Consider the following 26,537-nt stretch of genomic DNA (forward strand, 5'->3'; position numbering starts at 1 on the left):
CTTTGTATTATCTTTTAAAAAAACAGTAGAAACTGTGGTCTAAAACCGAGACTGATAACGCTCGAATGTGTATTTCCTTGTTCTTTTATACTGAGAAAGGGCGCTTTAAAGCCACAGACTGCAGGAAACAGACTGATAGTTTGCTACGTTGCAGACGCTATCCTTCGATACATTTGACAGATAATCTACCCCATCACTGGTTTTCATTACCAAGAAGACATTTCCCCCCAACACTGCAAAGTGTGAGAAAGATTCTGAAATACTAGCAAGGCTGCACCCAAAAAGCTGTTGTCAATTGAAGAATGCTGCTCACATAGAAAAGGGTTACTAAAAAGCACTTCAAAGGTCTTATCACAAAGTCTCTCTGCTTTAACCGCACCAAATGACAACGTTTCCATCTATCAGTAGGAGCAATGCTGGAGGAAGTCGCAGAAAGATGCTGCCTGGTCTATCCTCACCTTCTCCTGTACAGTAGAACATCATAACATCATGAGGAAATAGCACGACTTACCTCCAATCCACGAAAAGCATAGTATATTCAGATGGACTCTGGAGTTCCTTAGTGTATTCTTTCCATTCTTTGAGATAGTACCAAATATATGATATGATAAACCATTTGTAACGCGCCTATAAGTGTGTATAGGCGTGACAAGACAAGGGAGGGAAAACAGAAGGAAGACAGGACAACCGATCTTACAAGGCCTTGTCTCATTCAGATCGTGCAAGTGCGAGGGAGGGGAGAGAGGGAAAGTGCTTGGGAGAGGGAAAGGAGAAGTGCAAAGAAAGCGGTGAAGCTCAGAGTAGTGCAGCCAGGGCAGTGCGGCTCTGGGTAAGGGCAAGGAGGCTGGGGAACTGTAGGGTTGCAGTTACAGCCCCTAAGTGCGCGCTAGGCCCGGAGGCAGTGCAGGGGGGACTGATCATGGCGGAGCCTGGTACCCAGTGAGACTCGGCAGGTAGCCAAGCAACCAGTCGGGACAGTAGACAGGTAGTTCAGAAAGAGAGAGAGAAAGCATAGGAGAAAAGGAAGGTCTTGAGCAGCTTCCGGAACTTCAGGTGGTCCGGCTCAAGTCTCAGAGGGGCAGGAAGGCAATTCCAGAGGGAGGCACCTGCAGAGGAGAGAGATCTACCCGCCCCCCACTCTCTGCCTGGAGAAGCGTCTGACCATCAGAGAGTTTGAGGTAGCTGAGCGAAGGGCTCGAGAAGGAAGGTATTTTGGAAGAGAGAGCTGGATGTAGTGCGGGCCCCAGAAAGTCTTGTGGACGATGCAGAGGGTCTTGAACTTGATCCCTGCTGCCACCGGGACCCAGTGGAGAGATGTCAGGGCTGGAGAGTCGTGTTCTGGATTAGTTGCAGAGGGCTGAGGATAGAGGAAGGTATGTTGAGAAAGTGGCTGTTGCAGTAGTCCAGCCTAGAGAGAACCAGGGCTCTGGAGACAGTGAGCTTCAGGGGAAAAGTGAGAAAAGGAAGAATACCTCCGAGGAGGTGCAGGCGGTAGTGCGCCTTCTTGGCAAGTTCTGTGGTGTGAGGAGAGAAGGAGAGAGTGGAGTCGAAGAGGACACCAAGGTTTTTTGCCTCACGGGAAGACAACGGAAGAGGGCCCAAGAAGGGCGTCCAGAGAGAGAGGGAAAGCAGGAACAGGAGTGCCAATAAGAAGGATCTCTGTCTTACTGGCATTAAGGCAGAGATCGTTGGAGGTGCACCAATCCTGAATCGCGGATAGACAGTCAGGAATGAGCGAGAGAGAGAAGAGGAGACTGAGGGGAGCCTGAAAGAGAGCTGAATTTCATCCGCATAACATTGAAAGTTAGAGGAGAAGGTAGAGATCAGGTGGGCCAAAGGGGCCAAGTAGACATTGAAGAGCTAGGGTGAGGGTTTAGAGCCCTGGGGAACACCACATGTGGAGAGAGTGAGGTGGTGGAGAGAAAGGACCCAAGTTGGACCTGGGAGGGTTGGTCCAGGAGGAGGGAGGTCAACCATTCCAAGGCCTGAACCGTGATGCCCAGGTTCTCACAGTCGATTGATCAGGATGGCATGAATGACTGTAGAAAGCAGAGGAAAGATTGAGAAGGATGAGGACAGAAGGAAGGCTGGAGTCCAGATTAGCGAGCAGATCTTCACAGGTGTTAAGAAGAGCAGTTTCTGTGCCTCTGACTGCTCTAAAGCCAGACTGATGGTCAACCAACAGATTCAGTGTGGAGAGTAAGCTGGGAGATGGCCAGCTTTTCCAGGAGTTTGCCCAGGAAATGAGTGATGGAGATCAGGCGATAGTTTGCCAGACAGGTAGGATCGGCAAACTGCTTTTTAAGGAGGGGGTGCACAAGGGAGTGCTTGAGGAGAGAGGGGAAAGATCCAGTGGCAAAAGAGTGATTACAGAAATCGGCCACGGCTGGAGCGAGGGTGTCAATGTAGTCCTTGATGGTTCTGGAGGAGCAGGGGAGCACCAGTTTGGCAACACTTTCATAGATCGGACTTATCTAGAAACATCATCAGGTGTTGTCGGAGAGAAGGAGGAGAGGGAGAAGCCGCCAGCGGGAGGCTGAGACAGGTAGAGGGAGAGGAAGAGGAGATAGAGGACAGGATGTCCTGAGTTTTAGTGGTGAGGGAGAAACCAGAATCATACAGAGGGCCTGGGAGGGAACAGGAGAGGTGCAGACTGCAGCAGGATTGGCCAGCTCCTTGCAGATTTTAAAGAGTTTGGTCATGTTGTTTGAGGATGCAGAGATGTGGGCTATCTTCTTGAACAGGACAGAGAGCCTGTATTGCGTTTGGAGCAGGCGGCATGCCAGTTTGTCGGAGGATGCACCCGAAACCCTCCATTTCCTCTCAGCCATCCTGCACTTGCGTTTCAGGGTGGCGAGTTCGGAGTCATGCCAAGAGTTGCACTTGGAGGTAGGCTTCAGGTGAAGTCTCACAACAGAGGCAAGGATGCCCAGCGTGTTGGTGATAGAAAGATGAGGTTGGAGAGGGCTGTGTCAGAGTGTGAATCTGCCGCAGGCATAGGAGGAGCAGAGAATGTAGCAGCAAAGACATACACTGACACACGCTTCATGGGCCGAATGACAGAAGGTGGGTGGCAGTGCTGGGGTAGGCTTAACCTGAGGGACAGAGTTTCAGGTGAGAGGAGAGCAGACAGTGGTCAGTCCAACAGAGAGGAGTGGTGAGAGGGTTAGAGAGGGGGATGTCTGCGGAGATGAGAACATCCAAAGTGTGTCCGGCAGAGTGTGCCGGACCTGAGGGTAGAATGGAAAGAGTGTTGCAGAGGTTGCGGAAGAGCCCAGAGGAGGGATTAGAAGCATTCAGGTGGATGTGGATGTCTCCAAGGAGAAGAAGTTAAGAATTAAAGGGAAGGAGAGAAGAGGTCGACCTGGCCAGGTGGCCTGTAGATGGCGGCCACAGTCAGAGAGAGGCCAGGAGAGAGAGAGAGAGAGAGAGAGAGAGAGAGAGAGAGAGAGAGAGAGAGAGAGCCTGCATACCAGGCATGCAGAAGAGGAGTAGGCATGTGTAGGAATGACAGAAGTAGAGACCCACTCCAGAAAGATCAGAGCTACTCCACCTCCGGGTCGGTTGGTTCTGGGTTCAGAGAGGATCTATAGTCATCAGGGAGGAGATGTGTGACAGAGCTGGCTGTGAACCATGTCTCAGTGAGTGTGGGGACATCCAGATCAAGTTCTTCGAGGAGGTGGTAGATGTCCGAGGAATATTGGACAGCAGAGCGAGAGTTGAGAGTAGCGACGTGGAGCAGGTCACCACATTTGAAAGACTTCCGGGGGTGGGGTACAGGCTGGCGGTACGCCCAGCGGAAGTGGTATAGGGGCCAGAGAGTGGGCAGAGGTGGTAGCAGGAGGTGGCCAGGGAGGATGAGGAAGGTGCCAGAGAGGTGACGGAAGAAAGAGGTGGCAGGGGAGCCTGGGAGGTGCTAGAAGGAGTAGCAGGAGAAGGAAGGACGTTGATAAGACGCAGGAAATGCCTATTGAATGGAGGGGAAGACTGTGCCATTCAGATAGACATTAATGATGGTCTTAGAGGAGTGGAAGGAGGCCAAGAGGGCCTCCCACTGAGTGCCACCATTAATGGTAGAGGATGAGATAGGAGAGAGAGCTGAGACCATATGAGGGGTCTATAGGTTTGGTGAAAGAATGACAAAGAGGATGACAGAGTCTGTCTGGAGGAAGCACTGATGTAGGTATCAGCGATAGAAAGGCCTGGGTTAGAGACCAGAGCGTCCTTCTTGAACTTCTTCCTTCCAGACTTAGTGCGAGGGATAGGACAGGAGATAAAGTAGCAATTAGAGAAGATGGGAGAAACGAAGAGCACCATAGGGGGTGCGTGAGGAAAGTAGGAGGAGGAGGTAGCGAAAGAGAGATGGAGAGATGCACAGCCACATGGCTGTGCAATGCAGAATGTGCAGGGGGGGGGGTCGCACAGTGTGGAGAACACAGGGGGAGCAGACAGGTGACACACAACAGTAGAAACAGTACCCCCAGCTAGGTGGGGACCTAGAGTGTGGGAGAGGTCCAAAAGGGGAAACAGTTCACAGTACAACAGAAACCACAGATGAAGGGGACCTAGAGAGTGGGAGAGAGCCTAATGGGCCACAGTTCACAGTACAACAGAAACCACAGATGAAGGGGCCCTAGAGAGTGGGAGAGAGCATAATGGGCCACAGTTCACAGCACAACAGAAACCACAGACGAAGGGGACCTAGAGAGTGGGAGAGAGCCTAATGGGCCACAGTTCACAGCACAACAGTAGCCACAGATGAGGGGGTGTATATGTTACACCATAGGTCAGCCGGCTAGCCTTGTATCCTCCATCTTTTTTTTTAACCACTTAGCCTCGCCTGCACCCTTGTCTACCAGGAATTCACAGGTGGGAAAGAGAGCAACCTGTGGGCCAGATTTTTTTCATTTGACTCCTACGTTGAAATTTGTAACCATGCCACAAAAGTACTGAAAGTTAAACTTTTTTTCCAAAGAAGTCCCTTGGGAAACTCTTCAAAAGGCATTGTTTCGCCAAATTCATTTTATAACAGTTTTAGAACGGTGCGCTTGTGAGGAAGATGGCACAGCAACTGGTGTAAGAGGCAATTTTTACAAGTCAATCTTTGATGCCAGCCAGTAATCCCATGTGGCATGGAGGGCTGATAGAACTTGGCCCTATGGGTGAATCAGGTATTCCATAGGTCACGAGCTCGGCAAGTCAACGGATGCCTGCCCTGTTAATCTCCAGCACTGTTCTCGAGGATGGTGCATTCAAAGTACAGATAGCGTGATTACAGGAGTGGGCCCAGTACCAATCTCAAGAAATCAATAAACGAGGACATTTGATTTGCTACCTGCTGTTGCATGGCAGGGGCCCATCTGATGCAGAGGAAATTGCTAAACAATATTGTGTCCAACGGGTGAATCTTGCCTTGGTTTTGCTGCGGTTTTCAGCTGGTTGGCCCATGGGGTTCCCCCCTCTATAGGCACATGCCTTTTTTGCTGTTGGGTAGTCTGCTGGAGCCTGGACGGGACAGGACAGGGTGGAGGCTGCTTGCTGGAGGGAGAGTGCACATATTTCACCATTTTCCTGGAACACTTGCTCTTGGTGGTACAGACTCGCATCTTCCTAGTCTGTTCTGCGCTGCATGTGTGCTCTCACTGATGCACTAGCATAGTTTCACACACTTTTTTCAAACCAGTTTTATGGACAGCATCTCACTCATGAAGTACCATCCTCTAGAATCCGCAAAGATAGCAGAATCAGAAAGGAAGAACGGCGAGAAATGAAAGCAGCCTTTACTACCCTTTCCGATCAGGCATCGGGAGACTCTACAGGCTTCCCACTAGCTCACCTCAAGAGATCACCCAACTGAAGCACATTACTATGACCTAAAATTGGTCCGAGAAACAGGACTCACAAACGACCCAAGATCCTTGCTTGCATTTACCCCAAAAGCTATTCAAGCAAATATTATCTGTAGATCATCAACAATATACTTGGAGATTTCAACATCAGGCTCGAGAAAGAAAAATACGTTGTTGCAAAGTAACCTGGAGCGAAGCATGTTGCATTGCACCTCAAACAGATGGTTATGGGTCTGTGATGAATTGTGAGTCATCATCCCTTCTCCCCAAGGAAGAGCTACCCCCTTTGAGGCTAGGTAGGTGGGCCCACCCTGCAAGACCCTTCCCAGGGGTCTGGGCAAGTGGGACCTCACTGGGAGTGACTCTCCCTTAGGGGGACAAGGAATCCCATACCCAAAGGTAACTCCCTGTGCCGGTCACTAGACGGCCTCTCAACCAAAACACTGTCCTCCTTCCGTTTAGCTATAGACAATGTTGAATCAAGCACGCCGTCAGCTTGAAAAGGGAATAGCCCTTTAAGAAAAAGTTTGTATGAAAATGGGGTGAAGAGGCCCGGGGAGGAGAGAAAGAATAGTATGCAGTGGAAGTCCCCTTAAGTCATAACACTGTGGGAGGCAGAGCAAAGTGTGGCCGCAAAACCCACGGCACTCCGAGAAGCAGACAGCGGAAACGTTTTTTGTCAGGACAGGGAGCAAGGAACCATCCAACTAGGTAGTGTAGTGGGCCTGGCACCTGGATAACAACGCGAAGACCAGGAGAGTGGAAAGCTCCCATCCGCAGTTGTTTGCAGAACATGGGAAGACGCAGAGATGCTGAGATCGAATGAGAAAAAATCCAGAAAAGAAGAAGTGAGAACACAGACTAACCTGCTCAAGCGAGTACAAAGCCCCATGAAGTCACCCACAACAAACACAGGTACCAGAGTGGACTGGAGTAGCAGAGTGTCATGAAGAGCAGAGACTTTGATGGCCAAAAGGGAAGTAATGGACTAGAGAACCAGCATCACTAGATAACAAAGGAACTGTTCAAAACCCTAAACAATAAGAATATCTGTGAAGCATTAAGAAAGTGGAGACAAAGATCCTGGGGAGAGAGAAAGAAACAAAAGGACATAACTGAAAGAGAGGTAGGTCCTGAAGAGTGGGGAGACCAATTAACGAGAAGTTATAGTATGGGTTATGAGTCAAGAATAAAGAGTGAGATATAGAGTGAGATAAACAATGAGGAAAATAATTCATTAAGGAGACCTCAGAGCTAGGAAACCTGCAAAGCTGATAAAGCAAGTGAACAACATAAAGTGAAAGGAAGATATTTGAGAGACTATCTCAAGAAGAACCAAGATAGGGTCATATGGTCTCGGAAGGAATGATCCATGAACAGTTGGGAAGAGCTACATGAGCTAGTAAAGAAAACCCTAAACCCTTATTAGAAGAGATCAGAATAAGGAGCTGTTTTTCAAAACAGACACATTTGTACATTGAAGAGTTGTACTGACTAAGAAAAGCCTGAAGGAATGCCACAAGAGAATAGGAAAAGAAAAAGGGGAGACCACCAGAAGAGACATTCTTTTGGCTCAGCTTAGTTATTTATTAGTAGTAGGGTCAGGTAGATTGAGGTATGGACTGATGACATTTTGTTTTTTGACTTCCTGATGACAATCAACTTTAATTTAGTTAGGGAGGGTAATCCCCCTATAGTGATAGGGAGGGATAGACTTTCTTTATTATGTAAATAAAAGAACCTCAACATGTCCACATTGTGTCCAACTCCTTCTTCCGACCCACCCAGGTCCCAACTATGTAGCTGGACACATTCTGGATGGTATTTTTTGTAATGAAAACATAATCACAGTCTGCTCCCCAGTGCACCTGCTGTGCAGGGATAGTGTATCTATCCCATTCACAATATTCACAGAGACAATATGCCTCACAGGACCTTCAAAGGAGCCATCAACAATGACAAACCATGGAATGTAGTACACAAATCCCTACTAGAAAGGATAAAAGCAACCAAATCTACCTTATCTGGCAGTTGGACCAACAAGCACATTGGATGCAAAACTCCACCACATTCACGATGTGATTATTTCTGCGTTGGACTGTATTGCCCCTAATAAACAAGCCACATGGTCCCCCCACCAGAATAAAATCACTGAAAATAGGAAATCAGAAACTGGAGAAGCACTAGAGGAAAAACAATCTACACACTAGCGAATTTGCCTCCCATCAACAGTTTGTCCTTTACTGGGCTGACATACTCAAAGCAAAGAAAGCAAACCTCCCTAAACACACTGATTTGGGGTATTACAGCAAAAGGGAATGTATAAAATCATCAAGAGAATTCAAAAACCTGACAGCCTGAAATGCGACCCTTACCGCTGCACAAGAGCTCTGTGACTAGATTTCTGCACGCTTTAAACAAAAGTTCTTTCACATCCATGATCGCCGTGACAATAAAGAACGCTCCCACCAACAAACCACCAACGAGATCCAAACACCTCCCGCTATCTCCTCTATTGTTTTTCAACCTTCTGTCTGCAAAGGACCTACAAACTACCATTCACTCATGCAAAGCATTGATATCCGGATGATCCATGCCCCTCAGCCCCCAATCTTTACAAATCAATTATGAAATCTCCAGATTTAGCGCCTATCTTCCTATCCCTCCTCTGCGACTCCATCAGCAACGGAAGAGTCCCAGCTCAGTGGAACTCTGTATCCTTTGCTCAAAAAGCCCAGATCTTACCCATCTGACCCAGCCAGCTATCATCCCATCTCAAACAGGGCTTTCATCATTAAATCTTCTGCAAAAATGTATATATCGTCAACTGCAGGATTTCATCACAACAAACCAACTCTTGAATGAGGCATAGCACAGATTTAGACTTTCTAGGAGAACAGAATCAGCCCTGTTCTCCATCTGAGATGCCCTTAAAAACAATGCAAATGAAAACTCAGAGTGCACTCATCCTGATAGACATCTCAGCCGCTTTTGACACCATCAGTCATGAGAGCCTCCTAAAAGACAGGAAGATATCAGCTTTAAAGAAACAGCTCTATACTGAATCACCTTCTTTATCATGGGTAGAACTGAAACCTCTATATCTTGGGTGCCACGAATTCCCAGGCTCACCCACTTACCTGTGATGTACCCAAAGGATCCACACTCACCTCACTTTTCAACATCTATATGACATTCCTACTGCACATCATCAATAAATCTGTCATCTCCTGCTGCAAATAAACAGATAACACAAATCTACAAATTTGTGAACCACCCATCACCAAATGCCCCAGCATTAAAAACTGCCTTGCACAGGTGGCATGCATGGATGACAGCAAGCAGACTAAAACTCAACCCTAGCTAAACTGATCTGATGCTCTGTAATCGTACAGGTTGCAACTCCACCACAATCCCTTGGCCTGGCAATATGGGCCCTTGCCTAAACCCATCAAGTATAGAAACGGATCTTGGAACGACAATGGACAACATGCTCACTATTGATCCACTGGTCAAAACCATTTTCAGAAGCTCTTAACCCCAAATGTGTATACTAAACCGCATTTTACCCCACTTAAATTCACACACATGGCTATGGCCATAATTTCTCTAATACTATCCAAACTAGACTATGCAAACCGCCTCTCTTGGACTCCCAGATTACCTAATGAGGAAACTTCAAAGAGTTCAAAATGAAGTGGCAAGACTATGGGCCTCATTAGGAGTTTTGAGGTAGCCATGCCGTTTTTAGCGGCATGGCTACCTCTGAAATCGTGTTGGGTCCCGCAAAAGGGGACTTACCGGGCCATTCCGACCTTGGAGGGCCCGGTAATACCCTTTCGCAGGACCCGGAACCGGTACATCCCCATTTGAGCCCCCATAGGGCTCAATGGGAATGGGAGGATGCAAACAACAGGCCCGTTAATGACGGGCCCGTTGTTAGCATCCTGGTCTGCTAGCGGGTCCCGAACTGCACGTCTGGTCTGACCAGGCGTGCAGAGCGGGACCTGCTACAGACCTCATAATGTGGCGGCCCGGAATGAACAGTGCCGGTCCCTTACCGGCACCGTTCATTCTGTGGCCGCCTACCTCGTAATAAGGCCCGATTTCTTAAAATTAAGCGATTTGAACAGATCACATCAGCATTACATATACTCTAATGGCTACCCATTTAAAAAAAATTATATTCAAAACCATGTGCATTGCCCATCATTCCTACCATTGAGGGCTCCCTTCCTCCTTCAGAAGTAAGTTTCAATACTGCACGGCTCACTCCCCTCGCCCCCCGCCGGAGGCCGGATGGCAGAGCCGGCCGCTCCCAAAGGCCGGGGCACAAGACCACTGGTTCTGCTCTCTACAGCTCAGTTGCATGGGATGCCCACATCGGGAACCCTGGATCCCCAGAGTACAGAGCTCCCCATCACCTTTGTGATTTTGTAACACCAAATAAGATGGCTGCCGCCAACACGACCAACAGCCTCTACATGACTGCCAAGCCTTGCAGGCAAGCTGATTTGCCGAGGAGATCTGAAATGCTCGCTCCACCCCCCCACCCCGCGTTCGGATGGCAGAGCGGGCCGGTCCCAAAGGCTGGTACACAAGGCCACTGATGCTCTCTGCAGCTCACCGCTGCTTGCTGCCATGGCTGCCGTCCACGTGGAGCCCAGCCCGAAATGACACAGGATACATGGAAGGTAAGCCAAATGTATATCACTATACAGCCGGCACAAATGTACCTGTTCCACAACAATGTGTTAATCTGTACTGCCCGTTATTCACTGCGACACAGTGCCCGACCCCTTTCTTGCCTGCTGGAGTAACTTTCACCTCGCCAATACTTCCAAGATCAACCACAACATAGATGGCAATCCCACAAACCTCATTGCTGAAAATGCCTTGTCCTCACACACGCTCCATGTCCGAGGGCCTCACAAAGGCCTCTCTTTTAGTCCCACAAGCAAAATGGACTACTTCCAGACAAATGTAGATCCCTTTAAATTCTGCAGAAAACTAAAACTGAAAAAGCTCTATTTGACGAAAATACCTAAACCAAAAGAAACAGCCGCCACTCCCGCCACAATCACAACAATATTAGCTGAACATACCATCACATTGCTAAGTTTGGAAGATCAATCTGAAGAGATCACAATGGAAACACTAGCTTCAGCAATCGATCTAGACCTAGACAGGCACTCGAAACCAAATTGAAATCCAAATCATCATTCAATCCACACCTACCGATGACAACTACAAGAGACATCTTTCAAAAAATAGGCACAAATGACTTAAGACATCACTACCTAAGTGGTCATCAATAATCAAAAAAGAAAATCAGATACAACCTGTAAACCCTGGAAATGAAAGCTATACAAAATCTGAAAAACAATAAGGAGATAGTCTTGAAACAAGCATAAAACGGAGGCAAAATAGTTCTACTAACTTCTAGGGATTACATTGCAATGGCAAATATCCATCTTCCATCTTCAAGATACAGCTTGCTATGAACAAATAGAGGAGAATCGAATACCTTCATTAACAACAGAATGGAACCAAATGAATACCTATTGGTATGAACAAGGATTGCTAACAGAAGATGAACAAGATTACATGACATCAGATCATCCCATTACAGCAACAGCATACCTTATTCCAAAAATACACAAACCAAACTTAGACTTGCCATCTACTAGACCAATAATCAACGGAATAGGCCCCCTCACAGAGCCCATCGATAAACACCTACAACACCTAGCAGCCAGTCTATCCTCCTATATACAAGATACCAAACACATAATTCAACAACTCCCATCAGTAAACTGGGAAGAAAACATTAAATTGGTCACCTTGGACATATCACTATACATCAGTATTTTGCATACCAAGGGCATAGAGACCACTGAATACTTTCTGAAAACATGATCTGTTTAATATTTTCTACAAAATGCAATGATACTAGAGATGCTAAACTTCGTGTTACACAACAACATTTTTCTCTTCAACTCCAAGATCTACAACCAGAAACGAGGAACGGCGATGGGGGCTAAGTTGGACCCAGCATATTCTAACCTCTACATGGGTGACTATGAGTTACAGCATGCATGGCAACACCCGGCCTTTACCCACAACAATAACATCATATTCTGGGGCCGCTACATCGATGACATTTTGATGATTTGGAATGGAACATCACAGCAACTCAAAGAATACCATCAGCACCTTACCAACAACTCTTACAATTTTGAGCTTACTATACAAGAAAGCACGGAGAGGATCCAATTCCTAGATCTTGAACTATATGTTGCCAATAATATCATACAGACAACATATGTGAAACCAACTAAAGGCAATAGCACGCTTTATGCAACAAGCAACCATTCACATCATACCATAACCAATACCCCCTACAGAGAATTTCTCAGAATTAAGAGAAATTGCACAACCACTGGAGAATTTGATAAACGCATCACTGTGGCAAAACAGAAATTCCTCGACAGAGGCTACCACAACTCTACCCTAAACAAAGCATATCAGAAAACACTACTCAGATCCAGAAATGAGTTACTACTAAATAAACTTCTGATCAATGCCACAATGAGTCAAGAAACAATATTCATCACAATTTACCACTCAGAAACATCTACCTTACACAAAAGTCTCCTTAAACATTGGTCAGTTTTAACAACAGACGAGGATTTAAGACCATATTTGGATAACCATCCAAGTATAAAGTACCGGAGAGCCCGCAACCTCAAAAACCTGCTATGTCCTTCTCACTTCCAACCAACAACAGACCATAAAGAAACTAAAAGGAAACTAGAAGTGTGGATCCTGTTCAGTTTGCAATTACTCTGTTAATGCCAAAAAACATGACCCTGCCCAATGGACAAGAACACCATCTTAAACACTTTATCAATTGTAATTCAAACTATGTGGTATATGGCATAATATGCACATGCCAGAAAATGTACATTGGCAGCACAATAAGAAACTTGAAAACCCGCATAATGCAACACTTAAGAACAAGAAACAATGATCCAAGATTCCCACTAGCCAATCACTTTTGTCAAGACCATGCCCATGATAACCTAAAGGAAATTTCGTTTTTTGGCATTGAATGAATTGCCAAACAAGCAAGAGGAGGCAATAGAGAAAAGATACAGCGACAGTGCCAAGCGAAATAGATATGCCTGACAGACTGTTGCCCTGGCAGACTGTTGCCAAGCCGGTTTAAACACAATGAACTATTTCATCATATTTAATATTTCAATTTACACCCTATTATAGCACAGAGTAACATGTATACACACTATTACTGTGCTGTGATATTTATGTTCATGTTTATCCGCTATAACTATCAAATATGAAATGCCAGCACCTTGAAAACTCTGCACATACACTTTTTCCATTTCCCTTATTTTTCCTATTATACACTTTTTAAACTTAACTTTATGGTCTAAAGGCTTTCCTGTTTTACATTGTCTCCTCGTCTATAAATGAGTATTTCTAACGAGATTGATAACATCTTGAACTATCTGAAACAGTCACCATTATTATACCTTAAGGTCCTCTCCCACTAACGTGTGCTTACCATTCTATACTCTTATCTCTTTTTGTGAATATGTAAGTGGTTAATAAACATGTTGTAATGTACTCACATAGCACTGCCATTTAGAGTGCCCCAAGGCCTTTATATTCCCAAACACCATTTATCCACAGAAAACACATAAACAGGTCATCACTAGTTTCCCAGAATATGCAGAAAAATGTCACAATGATAATTTCGCTCCAAAATTGCGCCTGACGCGATGACGGCATCGCGTTACATCAAAAACAAGTGATGTCATTGCGTCAGTATATATAGCGGCCATTTTAACTAAAAAAGACAACACAGCATCGGTTATCAGGCCGCATGTGCCTCGATTTCATTAAGATACGAATATTCAGCAAGGAGTGAATCTGCCCTTAGTGCCAAGTTAAGATAGTTCATAGCACACAGTTCTCAATTATTTAGGAAATAATTCAGACTTAGCAACTAGAAATGATATTTCTAGCCATGCCCAACAAAACATTATATCCCTCCCTTTTTTGCCCTACCAGAGCAACTTTAAAGGAATCTCAGCAAACTACCAACACATTCCCTACAAGGATAACAACTTGTTATAATGGAGTTTTGCCAACATGGGAATTAACACTACACTCTGAACACATTACTCTCAGACTGTGCTAAGTGAGTACAAATTTGGATAAACCTTGTGTAACCAGCCCACTTGTAATGTTATTTAAACTCCTTCCATCCTATCCTTCAATTTTCCTAACTATTCCTTTCTTAATCCTCATACTGACCAGCAAGTACTCACAACATATATGGTGTATTTTTCCACAGCTCCTTTCATCACAAAAAATACCTCTGATGAAGAACCAGATCACAACATCTGGGGAAACACGTGTCGAGAGGGCACAAGCTTAATATCTATCACCAAAGAAACCCTTTGTTAAGGACTATAGACATGTGAAGTAACATGTATTTAAAATCTTAAAGGCCTTAATCGGCCAATTGAATCATTTTTTTCTTCTTTTTTTAACAAGTCAAGTACAATGCAAAAATGTGCACAAATTGAAAATTTCCGAAAATTTCTTTTTTTCACAACAAGTGGAGCAACATGTTACTGAAAAGTGTTTTTGAAGTAAAGATCTGTACAAATTGAAATTACCTAATTACTTTGATAACAAGTGGAGCAACATGTTATTGAAAAGAGTTTTGTCTTGAACTTTTACAAATACAAACCTCAAATACTAACAAGTATTCAGTAGATTCTTTTCTTTCCTCGAACATAAAGGGCGCAGGGAATTACCAGGTGTTCTTTCTTGATAAAACTTATTTCCAAACATGACCAAAGTTTTTCCAAAATGTTAATTCATAATATGTCAAGCTAATCCCAATGTCTGTAACCGGCGCCTTGATGCCTGACTGCTTAGTGCGCTTTACAAATAAGTTAATAAATAAATACACTCCTTGCAGAACACTTAGCAGTGTTTCTTGTTTAAGTTGGGAACTAATAGAGGTGCAGCATAGCTGGACCTAAGTGTTATGGAAGGATCCTCTTTTTCTGTTCTGGCCATGAAACTGTGGCACATCCTACCCAAACCTCTGCCTGGAGGTGAACCACCTTACTTTGAGCAAACAGCTCAAGGCATGGCTTTTCACCCAATCTTTTTGAAAGAAATGGAAAATAGAAACAAACGAACAACTGTACCAGAAACCTGAGCCAAACCTCAGCCCGACCCGCCTGCAGGAGGCGCTGATCCCCTCTCCCTCCGCCGGCTGCACAGGCAGGGAAGAAGCTAACACACACTACGCATACCAAGACGCCAGGAACCACACTAAACGTTTTGCCCAATAACATTAAGACACTGAGTGTTCAAACAGAGGACATGGATATGCATAATGAATTAAATCTAAAACTCTACCCAAATATGACAAAGAATACTTTCTAGTGCTGTAGTAATGTGCTTTCCACATAAAATGAATCCAGTAAATATAATTTGGATAATGGTCATGAAGCTGTGTATTACCGTATGGCTGAATTCTCCCGTTTGCCTCTTTCGAAAGCAACCTCAATGTTATTAACCCCATCATTTCCATTTTTCAGGAGGACACATGTGAAGGTAGTGTCCTTCAGTGTCTTTTGACATCTCACAGCAATGCAGGCATGACTAGCATGGTTGGTGTGTCCAGTTATCGAGTTCGTAGCACTAGATTTGTGTCCAACATGCTGTAGCAGGGAATACCACTCTAAACCTGGAAAGGGTGTGCCCAATGGATGGGGCAGAATACAAACCAAGGGTACTCTGGAGTCCCAGTCTACCTTGTAGTTGGTACCCAAATGACAGAGTGGCCAGGGCAGCTAAGTTGTGAAGGAGCCACAGGGTGGAGGAAAGGACCCAGACTACTGCAAAAAACTCAGCGCAGCTACACAACCAAGTGGGTCGACATACAGCCATGTTGTCGACATATAGCCATGTGGTTGGGCAGTGACATTGACGCCACTGCAGGAGCTATGGAGACGGCTCTGGATTCCTTGGGCTTCTCTCACTTTATTAGAGAGCCCACACATATAAAGGGACACAACTTGGACTGGGTTTCTACCCACAATCTCAATCTACTAGACATCGCAGTCAAACCATGTCCCTGGTTGGATCACTTCTGCATCTACTTTACGACCTGTATCAATTACTTTACAAAAAGATTGATTGAGTCTACGGTTTCCTTACCAGTCAGAAGTCTTAAGAAAATGACCGGAGAGAATCTGACATCATGGGCCACGACCTTGAATGCAGAAATCTGCAATACAGTACATTTCTAATACCTTTGTGAAATCATTAAGTGCAGCTACGAAGAGGTTAGCCCCCGTTAAGGAAACATATCAAAATAAATGCAGAAGTAATGCCTGGTTTAATAATAACCTCACAGAGCTCAAGGTTATAAAAATGAAACTATTTTATACCTGGCGACAGTGTTGAGACTCACTTAGTTTGGCCACCTATAAAAAGCTGCAACTGCCTATAAATCGGCTATGATTACAGCAAAAAAGGAGTCACTGAATGTCAGAATAGCGAATGCTATGTCCGATAGCAAAGAACTCTTTAAAATATTAAAAGAGCAAGAACACATTCAGGGTCCTTTTGAAGACCCCATTCTAACAAATGATATTTGGTGTACAAATATCCAGGATGCTATGTTGAATAAACTAAAGAGGATTAAAGAATAGATTGAAGCGAAAACATTCTCTCTGAGTAAAAAGGATTTAGGAGCCAATGTTCATATCCTACCTAAAAAGGATAAGGAGCTTCATATATTTAACTTCTCTGCAGTATCAGAAGCAGAATTATCTAAAGTTATTGCTCAATTAAAAATCACTAGCTGTAAGGGGGACCCCTGTTCTGCAATCATGATTAAGGAGTGTTCACCCATACTGATTCCCGCGCTCACAAAATTTGTTAATGCCTCCTTTGCCCAGAATAGTGTCCGAGATGACAAACGCTTGGATCACGCCCCTATTAAACAAATCCAATGTCTGTCCCTTGACGTCTTCTAATTATAGACCTATCTCCAACACCACTTTTTTTGTTGAACATTTTGGATAGTCGCAGACTATCAGATTTCACTTTTCTGAAATAACAACCAGATCCTTCATAAATGATATCCAGTTACAATTTTGAAAAAAAGTTTCTAAACACAAAACTTTGTAATACAAAGTTTCAACAACAAAAACATTTCAAATGCATTTTTTTTTATGTTAAAGGGTTTAGTTTTGTATAGTAAAATAAGTTTTAAAAAAAAGTGCATTTGAATTTTTATTCGATGCTTTGTTGTCGAAACTTTTGTATTTCGAAACTTTGACTGTCGAAAAAGTCACTATAAACCTTCATTAATATCAATCTGGGTTTCGTCAAAATCAAGGGACAGAGAACACCCTTTTAGCCCTAAAATCTCAGCTGCATCAAGGCTTGGACGGAGGTTAAACAGCCTTACTTATGATCCTAGACCTCTCAGCAGCCTTCGACCTGGTGGACCATTCCATTCTGTCCACCAGGTTAAGGGAAATCGCCAACTTTTCAGCTTAGGCTACTCAATGGATCATCTAATTTCACAGCGGAAGACAGGTGACAGTGGCGAGTGAATTTGCAGAGGCAAAACCAACTCACTTGCTGTATGGGGTTCCGCAAGGAGCTTGCGTCTCCCTGTGCTTTCATAATATTTTCATGATCCCTTTCGTTTTCATGTTAGAACAAGAAGGGATTGTATTTGCCAACTACGCTGACGACACACAATGTGTCATTCCTATCTCAGGTTCACATTGTGATGATGAAATAAACATCAAAGTATACCAAAAGATTCATAATTGGATGGTGTTGAACGGCCTGGCACTTAACAGTGCCAAAACAGAACTTATGATTGTTGCCGCGGATACTAGACTTGCGAAACTAGGACCGATGTACAAGAATTTTAATATAGACAACTGCACCATTGAGGTGAAGAGTAAGGTGAAGCCCTTAGGTATTATTTTGGATAAGAACCTGAACATGAAGGCTCAGGTGAATAGTCTAGTTTCCTCCTCCTCATACTTCAATACGTTTTTCCGCTATCTTCGTCCTCTGATATCTGAGAAAAACTCAGAGACTCTAGCTACAGCTATCATTGGCTCCAAATTGGATTATTGTTGTAGTCTTTTAGTAGGCATTACCCAAACAGATTTTCACTGCCTCCAGGTCATCCAGAATGGGGCAGTGAGGGTCGTGAAAGGACTTCACCGTAGGGACCATGTTTCGGAGGCAAGACGGAGCCTTCATTGGCTCCCCATACAGGCTAGGGTGCGTTTTAGGTTGTTATTTATAACACACAAATGTCTTTTGGGTCAGATGCCATCTTATTTAATGGAAGCTATTGTAAAAAAAAATAGCACCAGATCTTAGAGATCTGACAATACTAATCTCTTAAAAACTACACTTTGTAACACCAACAAAGCACGCAACGTAGCTTTCAGTATAGCAGCCCCATTAGCATGGAACGCCCGGACCCCGGCTCTCAGAAATGCTCTATCTATAAAGGATTTTGAGGACTTTTCTTTTCTACTAGATTCATTTAAGGTGACCCCCGATCAGCACCAATCAGACCAATTATGCTTTATGTTTTGTTGTGTCATGTCTTACTTTTCTCTGCGCCCTTAAGCCTTCGGGTACCGGGAGTGCAATACAAATCTATAAACATAAACAGCAGTTGATTACAGAACTGGCTGCCCTGGGGAAACTAGGCACATGGAAATCACCTTACCTTCAAGGGGAACCAGGTCCTGAAGCCGAAGACCTGAGCCAGACCGCACACCATCATCCGGTGGGCTCAAAACCCAGAGCGGGAGGTGGGTCCACAACTGTTACACCTCCCTAGACCACAGTTCATGGGGTTAAGGTAGCAGAGAGCAGAGGAAGATTCCTAGGGGAGGGGCCTGGAAAAGTAGATGGCTATTTCTGGCCGAACCAAGTCTCAAAAGACAAACCGCTATGAAAACAGGGAGAGGCCACCGTTAGCCAATTGGAGAACATGAATAGCCCACTTGGAACCAGGAGACAAAAAGGACTCCCAACAAGAGACCAGTGGAGGGTATTAAAGAAAAAAACAAGATGAAGTCATGATTCATTGTTTTCCACGTTGCAGGAGCAGGAAGGAGAGAAATGTGACTCATGCCAGTGGACCTCCTAGAACCAGGAAGGAGGAAGAGGAAGGAACCAACAGCTCTTCTAGAGGCTCTTTAAAGGGGAAGACACTTTTCTGTAACCTTAACCCAATAAACATCCAGTGAGAAAGGTGCAAGAGTCAGATATTTTGTTTGTGTGTCTGAGCCCAGATGATCCACACAGGTATTTTGTTCAGTTTACTGATTTAATAACATGTGATTGTCAGGCTTAGAAGCGTGTATGTGCTTTTAATTATTTTCATATTACAATGTCTGCTGCAGCTAGAACAGAACTCTAAAAGCTGTGCGTGTTTTCCATGTTGGAGCAAGAAGCAAGGTTTTGATTTTTTTGGGGTGGGGGAATGACGAACAAATAGTCACAGTCCAAATTTTGAGAAGATCATGATTCTTAACCTGTATGTTGAATGTTCTTACATGGGGTGGTGGTATCTCTCTCTGACACTGCTGTTCACACACACACCCCCTTTCATCATCAGAGAAGTTATTCATGAGCATTTGTTTCAGTGTTTTCAAGCGTTGCAGTGTAGACTATGATTCATATAGTGTGACTTTGCCATTTACACTTGTAGTGCATTGATCCTCCTGCCGCTGAGAGTGCAGGAAGGTGGGCAAATCATAAGTCATCCCCATCACTATCTAGGTCTTGTTAATGCTCAGATGCCTTTTATCTCATGCTACCTTAGCTGGCTACACTTAAAAAAAATCAACCATACCTATAAACATACCTTTATTTGCAGGTAAGATAGCTCAGCGGGTTGAGCGCTCGCTTCTGCAATCTGAGCGTGATCTGCAGGTCGCAGGTCCGAACCCCGGCAACCTTTCATCCTTCCGAGGTTGATAAATGAGTACTAATTTCGGTTGGGTGATATTATATGTAAATATGTGCTCTATAAAAGCACTTTGGATTAAGGCGCTATATAAATAACACATCATTATCCTTATCATTATCATTTGAAGGATCACCAGCCTTCGACTCATTCCCACCCCAAAATCAAGCTCTAGGTCTTCCATAGACTTCAATAGAAACAAACATTTAAAAACCCAAATAGAAAATAAATTTTAGCAGGGCAGCCTTCCAAAACTAACTGAATCATCTACCTTGGACAATGAAATAGATGGAAGATATTGTATCATGTTTTAACCTGTGCTCAATTATGACCCGAGTAACTGATTTCTGTTGATTACTCTGTAATAACTAATGTATGTTGACTTTCTGCAATTAAATGTTAATACAAACACTCAAATTACAGTGCTGATAGTTGTTGTTTCTTTGAGCAATGATCTTTCAGAAAAGATGTAAATCGAGCATAGAGCTCTGGCGGTCGCAAAACAGCAGGTACTCTCGTCATGCATTGATCTCTGCCACAAGACCATTCAATGTTAACTGAAGAGGTCTGCGTGGTAATACAAGATGGCACTGCAGACCGTGACTAAGTTGCAGTGTTCAGGGCATGAAATAGTAGGTGATGTTCCGTAGAAACACATTTACAATAACATTGTCACGACGTGTGAAGCAGGTGTACAGGCTATTCATGTAGGAAAAAGTGGAAGAGCTAAACATTCCTTCAATAGTGGGTATCAAGTGAGAATACCGCTGAACAGGGCACTGCTGATGCGATCATATTTTTACAACTTCTACCTGAACATTGTCCATCACTTTCCACAAAGATTCTAGGACTGGAGTTCGATTATTAAACTACCTCAGCCCTAGAATATTTAGAAAGTGTTTTTTTAGGGTCTTATGAAATAAATATTGTCCAACTGACAAGACTTATTTCACCCATGTTCTCAAAAAGAAGACATTTGGTGATGACCTCTCGCCCACAACAAATGTCTTAGGGTTCCTCAAACTGAAACAATCTACAGCAGAAGATATAACCAGGGATTTGCGATAGTGCGTTCTTACATATTTCGCACAATATTTTAGTGGAAAGCAGATCTCCTTCACTGCAGATAGGCCTCCTATGTCAGGAGCTGCAACAGACTGAATTGAAGAATATCCAGATCTTCTGGTTTGGCACGGTTGCAACCAGAGTCTTTCACTGGCTGTGGGGGAGCCGCGAAATAAATAACTTTAAGGCATTTATGCATGAAATATTTTCCATGGATCAGAGATCTCCAAATAACCATAAATAACTATTACCCTTAGCGAAGTGTCCTTTTCCTGGCTGTCATATGGGCTGCATGCTGTGAGGGGTCAGAAATGAGTGGCGGACAAGTAGATTGTTTTTTCACAAGTAGACATTTTATTGAATAAGGGTGTGATAAACGCCTCTCTCTATCCCTATCCCTAATGTAACATGGATAACATAGTTTTAATTTGGCTGGGGCCGATGAAGCCCAATATACAGCACTAATAAATGCAAGATTTGGGCAAACATGTTATATACCTTTTTTTTCAAGGTAGAATGTTGCATGCAAGCCAGAAGGATGATGTGAAAATCAATAGCATTTGTTTCGATGCTTCAAAAGCCCTACAGGACAGACTCTTAGCTACATCTTCTTCCCATGTTCCAAGCATGTCAGGACACCCACCCAATGGACTATAAGGAAAATAAAGTGCTCTCACATTGCAAGAGATTCAAATGACCAGAAAGATATTGTGGAAGTCTGCTCGAGTGTGATGGAGGGAAGTGTGTGCCAGAAGAAATTGAGCTTCCGATCATTACCACACTAAAAAACATGGTCCTCACTGTTACAAAATGATTTAGTCACAATGTATAATGTATAAACAATTCGAAAAGAATAGTCAGAAACGCTTCACATCAACTCAGTAAGTCATGTGTATTCGCACTACAGTTGCCCAGCCATAACAGACTTTAGGCCGGGCAAATATGTTAAAACTCAATGACTGAAAGCACTGTGGAGGGCTACCACACAGATCGCAGGGGACTGGAACAAAGGATGCAGTTGATCAGAATGAAAGCATCCGGAACATTCTGAAACAGACCATACTTCTACTCTAAAAACAGAAACAAGGATATTAATTTGCTGTGTTACAATATAGCAGAAATTGTAAATTGCTCACAGGTGACCAATAACTAAGGCACACCACCTTTAGTAGCATTTATTTTGCCTGTAAAACTGGTAATCCACCTCACTCTGCATATCACTTGCCTGTCATGACTCCACCAGACCCCCATCAAGCTTGTAAGCCCCCAACCCTATCCCCATGCTGGCATTCCCAGAGCACAGGTTTCCCACTTCATTCACTGAACCTTCGGTCGACAATGACTGAAGCCGAAGGGGCTGCAAATGCACAGTTCAGAAGCTGCCATTTTAAGAATAGTAGTAACTCCACAGCTCATTGGAGGTTTCTGACCTATGGATAGGAGTTTCCTTACCTGTACAGTAGGTTCCATCATTGGGAATGTAAGTGTTGTTGTGGTTGTTGTTGAATGGACGGAAGCCTTCATGGCACGTGCAGTAGAAGCTCCCATATGTATTGTGGCAGGCAGAGTGGTTTCCACAGATGTTAGCGGCCCCGATCTGGCACTCATCTTTATCTGTTTCAGATTGGAAAATACAAACAGTCAAAGTCCTGTGGAATCCAAAGTGACAACTAGAGAAAAAACAGCATCTCAAGCGACAGAAGGAACTTAAATTGATGGCGATGCCTGGAAAAGAATGAAGGACAAGAAAACTGTAAAAATTCAAGACAATCTTACTGACATTTCTTGAATTTACTGATGCAAAGTCAACAAATCATAGTTTTGAAATATGTGTGTGCACTTTTAAAAAAACCTGTAGTAATTATAGATGAGCCAATTGCATTCTGTGTCAAGTATCAAGCTGCTTAGGTTATGTGCGAGTGCACAACTCAAGTTTAAACGACTGACCACAGAGACTTAACGTGACAATATTAATCGCAATAACATTTAGCATTGAAAATCTTTCCTGTTACATCTCCAAATAAATGAGCAATGGTCAGAGATAAAAATTTCTATAAATATATATATTCAGTGGGAAAACTATGTTAAAGGGACGTTATGGTTACAAGTACAACCGGAAAACCCTTGAAATTCGCCAGGTATGGTAAGCTAAGCAACTATAACTCGTGCCGCCACTGTGCACTGCTAAGACTAACACCCACGGCATCAATGATGACATCACTCATGACATCACATATCTGGGTCACTTTTTGTTCACTGACATATGTAGGCCAGTTGTTTCTGTTCACTAACAGTGAGAATTTTAAAATTCAAAAGACATTAACCATGTTCTATGTTGTTAAGGTACTTTCTTTGGGATTTTGCCTCAGTTCATTGTGCACATATATGGGGAAATAAGCATGCCTCAAACACACAATTGGTTTGTATACATGATGATGAACTCTAATGTTATCATTTTCTTGTGATGTTGATTGTTTCCTCATTGGAGTTTCCCTGTATGTGCCTCGGATTTCTATGCATTGTGGCTCTTCATATGTATTGTTTGTTCTAACAGGAGTGTATTAAGTCTTGAATTGTTAGCTATTTATTCCATAATTAACATTAGTCAAAATTCTGATAGGGCTGCAGTTGTTATTTTACTGGCCAATATTACCAGATTAAAAATGCTGTAATTCTATGGTGCATGCTGCAGCTATTGCCTATTTGTATGTATTATTAGGTTCCTGTATTAACAACAACACTCCACATATTTTGTTTATATGTTTACATTTTTTAATACATTAAGTAGTTCATGAGAGGTCTCCCGATCACCGGGACATCTTGCTAGAAACATTGCAAACACAAACCCTTGTAGGGATATTTTCATCAAAATTCATTTCCAACTGTGATGTCATCAATGACATGTGCGATGTCATCTTTGATGTCCTGGGTGTTAGTCTTAGCAGTGCACAGTGGTGGCGCTTGTTATGGTTGCATAGCTTACCATAACTGGTAAATATCAAGGCTGTTTTGCTTTTACTTGTAACCATAACATTCCTTTAACAACGTTTTTTCACTGAATTTCATAGGTTTTGACCAGACCCTCCCTTAATTCGCTACAAGTTCCTTATATCTATTTTTAATGATTACACCTAAAAATCACACTCTCCCACAATGTAGCTGCTCCAGAATCCGCAGACAATGTGATTGTCTGCGGACATAAGTTAACATTTGCAAACCCAGAAGCACAGGGGACAACAGAAAATGTTGTATCCTTCAACCAACAAACACATATACATAAAACAACATTACTTATATTTACTACACCCAAATATACCTTTTTGTACACATCATCACTTGAATATGTATACATGTTTTCATTTAGCACACAATATAATGGAATGCACCAAGCACAGACCATAATTGTTCACCTTATATTATCACTTCAGTACAACTCTTCATACAGACTCACATACACCAGGCGTTGATTCCAAAACAACCACTTACCAAATAGTAAGTACACTGTATTTATTTCTCTATTATTACCATTCATTATATAAACATTTCTTATAAATAAATATCACTATTTATTTATTTGAACAGAAATGGCAGACACACTTGAGTGGTCGGAAGAAAACGTTCCAAAATAAATATAAAAATTGCGATGAGGACATCTCTAATGGTAAACAATACATATTTCAATATAAACAGATAATGTAATTTATACATATCTCAGGGAAAACTATTTCTTCTTTTCTTATAGTACATACTTTACACGAAGAAAGACCCCAATTTAATTATGGAAAATCCCAAGAATCACAAATACAATCTCTATCCCCAAATGCCAAACATCCTGGTAGAGGGGCTATTAGACCAGTGCCACTTAAGTGTCTGTGTAGCTGTACTTATAATTATAATTGGTTATTTATAACGTGCTTAATACCGAAGAGGTTTCTAAGCGCAGACCCGGGATTCAAAACCTGTGTTGATCTGCGTCATCTTGCTTTCAAGACAAGCAGGTTGTAACTGAGCTATACTACCAATACCATACTTGCACAGGGTAAGCGAGTGGAATGAAAGATTATAACTTTAAAAACAAATGGCTATTTCCGAATACTGCCAGTGAGAAGACCAATCACCTTCATGAAAGTTAGGATGAGGGATATGAACTTTTTGGAATAGAGCTCATCTACTATTAAGTCTAGCTCAATTGTCAGTGACATGTGTAGCTTAACTGAATGTGGGTCGACTATGTGCATCTCCAAATGCAGTCCTAGGTCAGTTCCAGCCCCCCGTATTCACAATTCTAGCATCACGAAAACTACAGCGAAAGGAGGGAGAGCTGGAAGGAACAGACTCAGCAGTTGTGGCTGCCACAAGTTATTGTGGGGTTATCACAAAACCAGGTCTTTGAAACATAATCCAACTCTCAGGTTATTCTGAACAATTAATCGGTTACAAAGGGGGAGGGGCCAGCTTACTGCACACTTGCATGCCAAACTTCATTTAGTACTCTCTCACGCCATGCCCCCCAAAGGCCAACTCCTTGGCAGACTTCTTTTCCCCAGATCCGAGCTCAGCTCCACCATGTGCTAGTGAAAAGGAGAGGTTTTCATCATTGCCGGTGGTGGACCGCATACATGGCAGCCCCTGAAGTCAAGGTGAGCAGGCAATATTGGAAGGGCAGGGAGAGTTTGCTTACTTGGATTAACATACTAGCTTACTTTTAACTGGACATGGACCTCCAGTGGAGCGGATGGTGCCTACTCGCCCTACACCAGCCACGCATAAAGCTAGTAGGTTGCAGCTACTGTTATTGGCCCTTTTTTCAGTGTCACACTCAGGAGGTGGAAGGAATCAGAGGAACCAGGGAGACACTGGCAACAGTCGGATGGGCATACAACAAAGGTTGTTTTAGAGAGGAAAGCACAAGCGCAGTAATTGTGCAGAATCACATCCAGAAATGCAATAACTTCTGGTTGTGGCCGGGGTAGGATATGTCCTAATGGGAAGAGTGCAGTGCCCAAGGGATGGTTGGCAGGGCTAACCGAAGTTAGTTAAGGTGTCAGTAGTTAAGGTGTCTGTGACACTATCCGTACTGGGGGTGGGGGTTGGTTAGAATGATTTCAAAATAGTATTAAATTGGGGAATAGGCATTCCAAAGTGAGGTGGAGGGCAGAAAACCTGATATCAGGGACGGTGGAATGGACTGCTTGGAAAGTGGGGAAGGAGGGATTGTGCATAGGCGGGGTTCTTTAACTGATCATCTTTCCTTTGAGTGTGGCACACAAGACAACAGAAGTGAATCATAGACTGATCCACGAATCCTAATGGCTGGAAGGGTATTTGGTGAATGACTTCATCCCAGAGGTGGAGTGGGTTCTCTTATGGAGTTCTGGACCAGGTTACAGATTTCGTTACGAAGTGCAAAAAAGGAGCCTTAATGGTCAACTGTGACATTAAGTTAGCATTCTGGTTGCTGACAGTGCACCCCGAGAACATTTGGCTTCTGGCAATGCAACTGGGGAGGAAGGATAGCTCAGCGGCAACGTGTTTGTCTTGGA

At 43.5% G+C, this 26,537-nt stretch overlaps 1 protein-coding gene across 2 annotated transcripts in view; it reads right to left on the reverse strand.

The window, feature by feature from the left end:
* Positions 1-26,537, reverse strand: part of SUSD1 (sushi domain containing 1) — a 1,292,988-nt gene that overhangs the window by 982,817 nt on the left and 283,634 nt on the right. For both annotated transcript variants that reach the window (XM_069630622.1, XM_069630623.1), the window contains exon 3: positions 22,447-22,608. In XM_069630622.1, coding sequence (XP_069486723.1) covers positions 22,447-22,608 — 162 coding nt within the window. The remainder of the gene's footprint in view (positions 1-22,446; positions 22,609-26,537) is intronic.

This window comes from Ambystoma mexicanum, chromosome 6q (assembly GCF_040938575.1).
Source record: "Ambystoma mexicanum isolate Mex_15411 chromosome 6q, UKY_AmexF1_1, whole genome shotgun sequence".
NCBI classification, from domain to species: Eukaryota; Metazoa; Chordata; class Amphibia; order Caudata; family Ambystomatidae; genus Ambystoma; species Ambystoma mexicanum.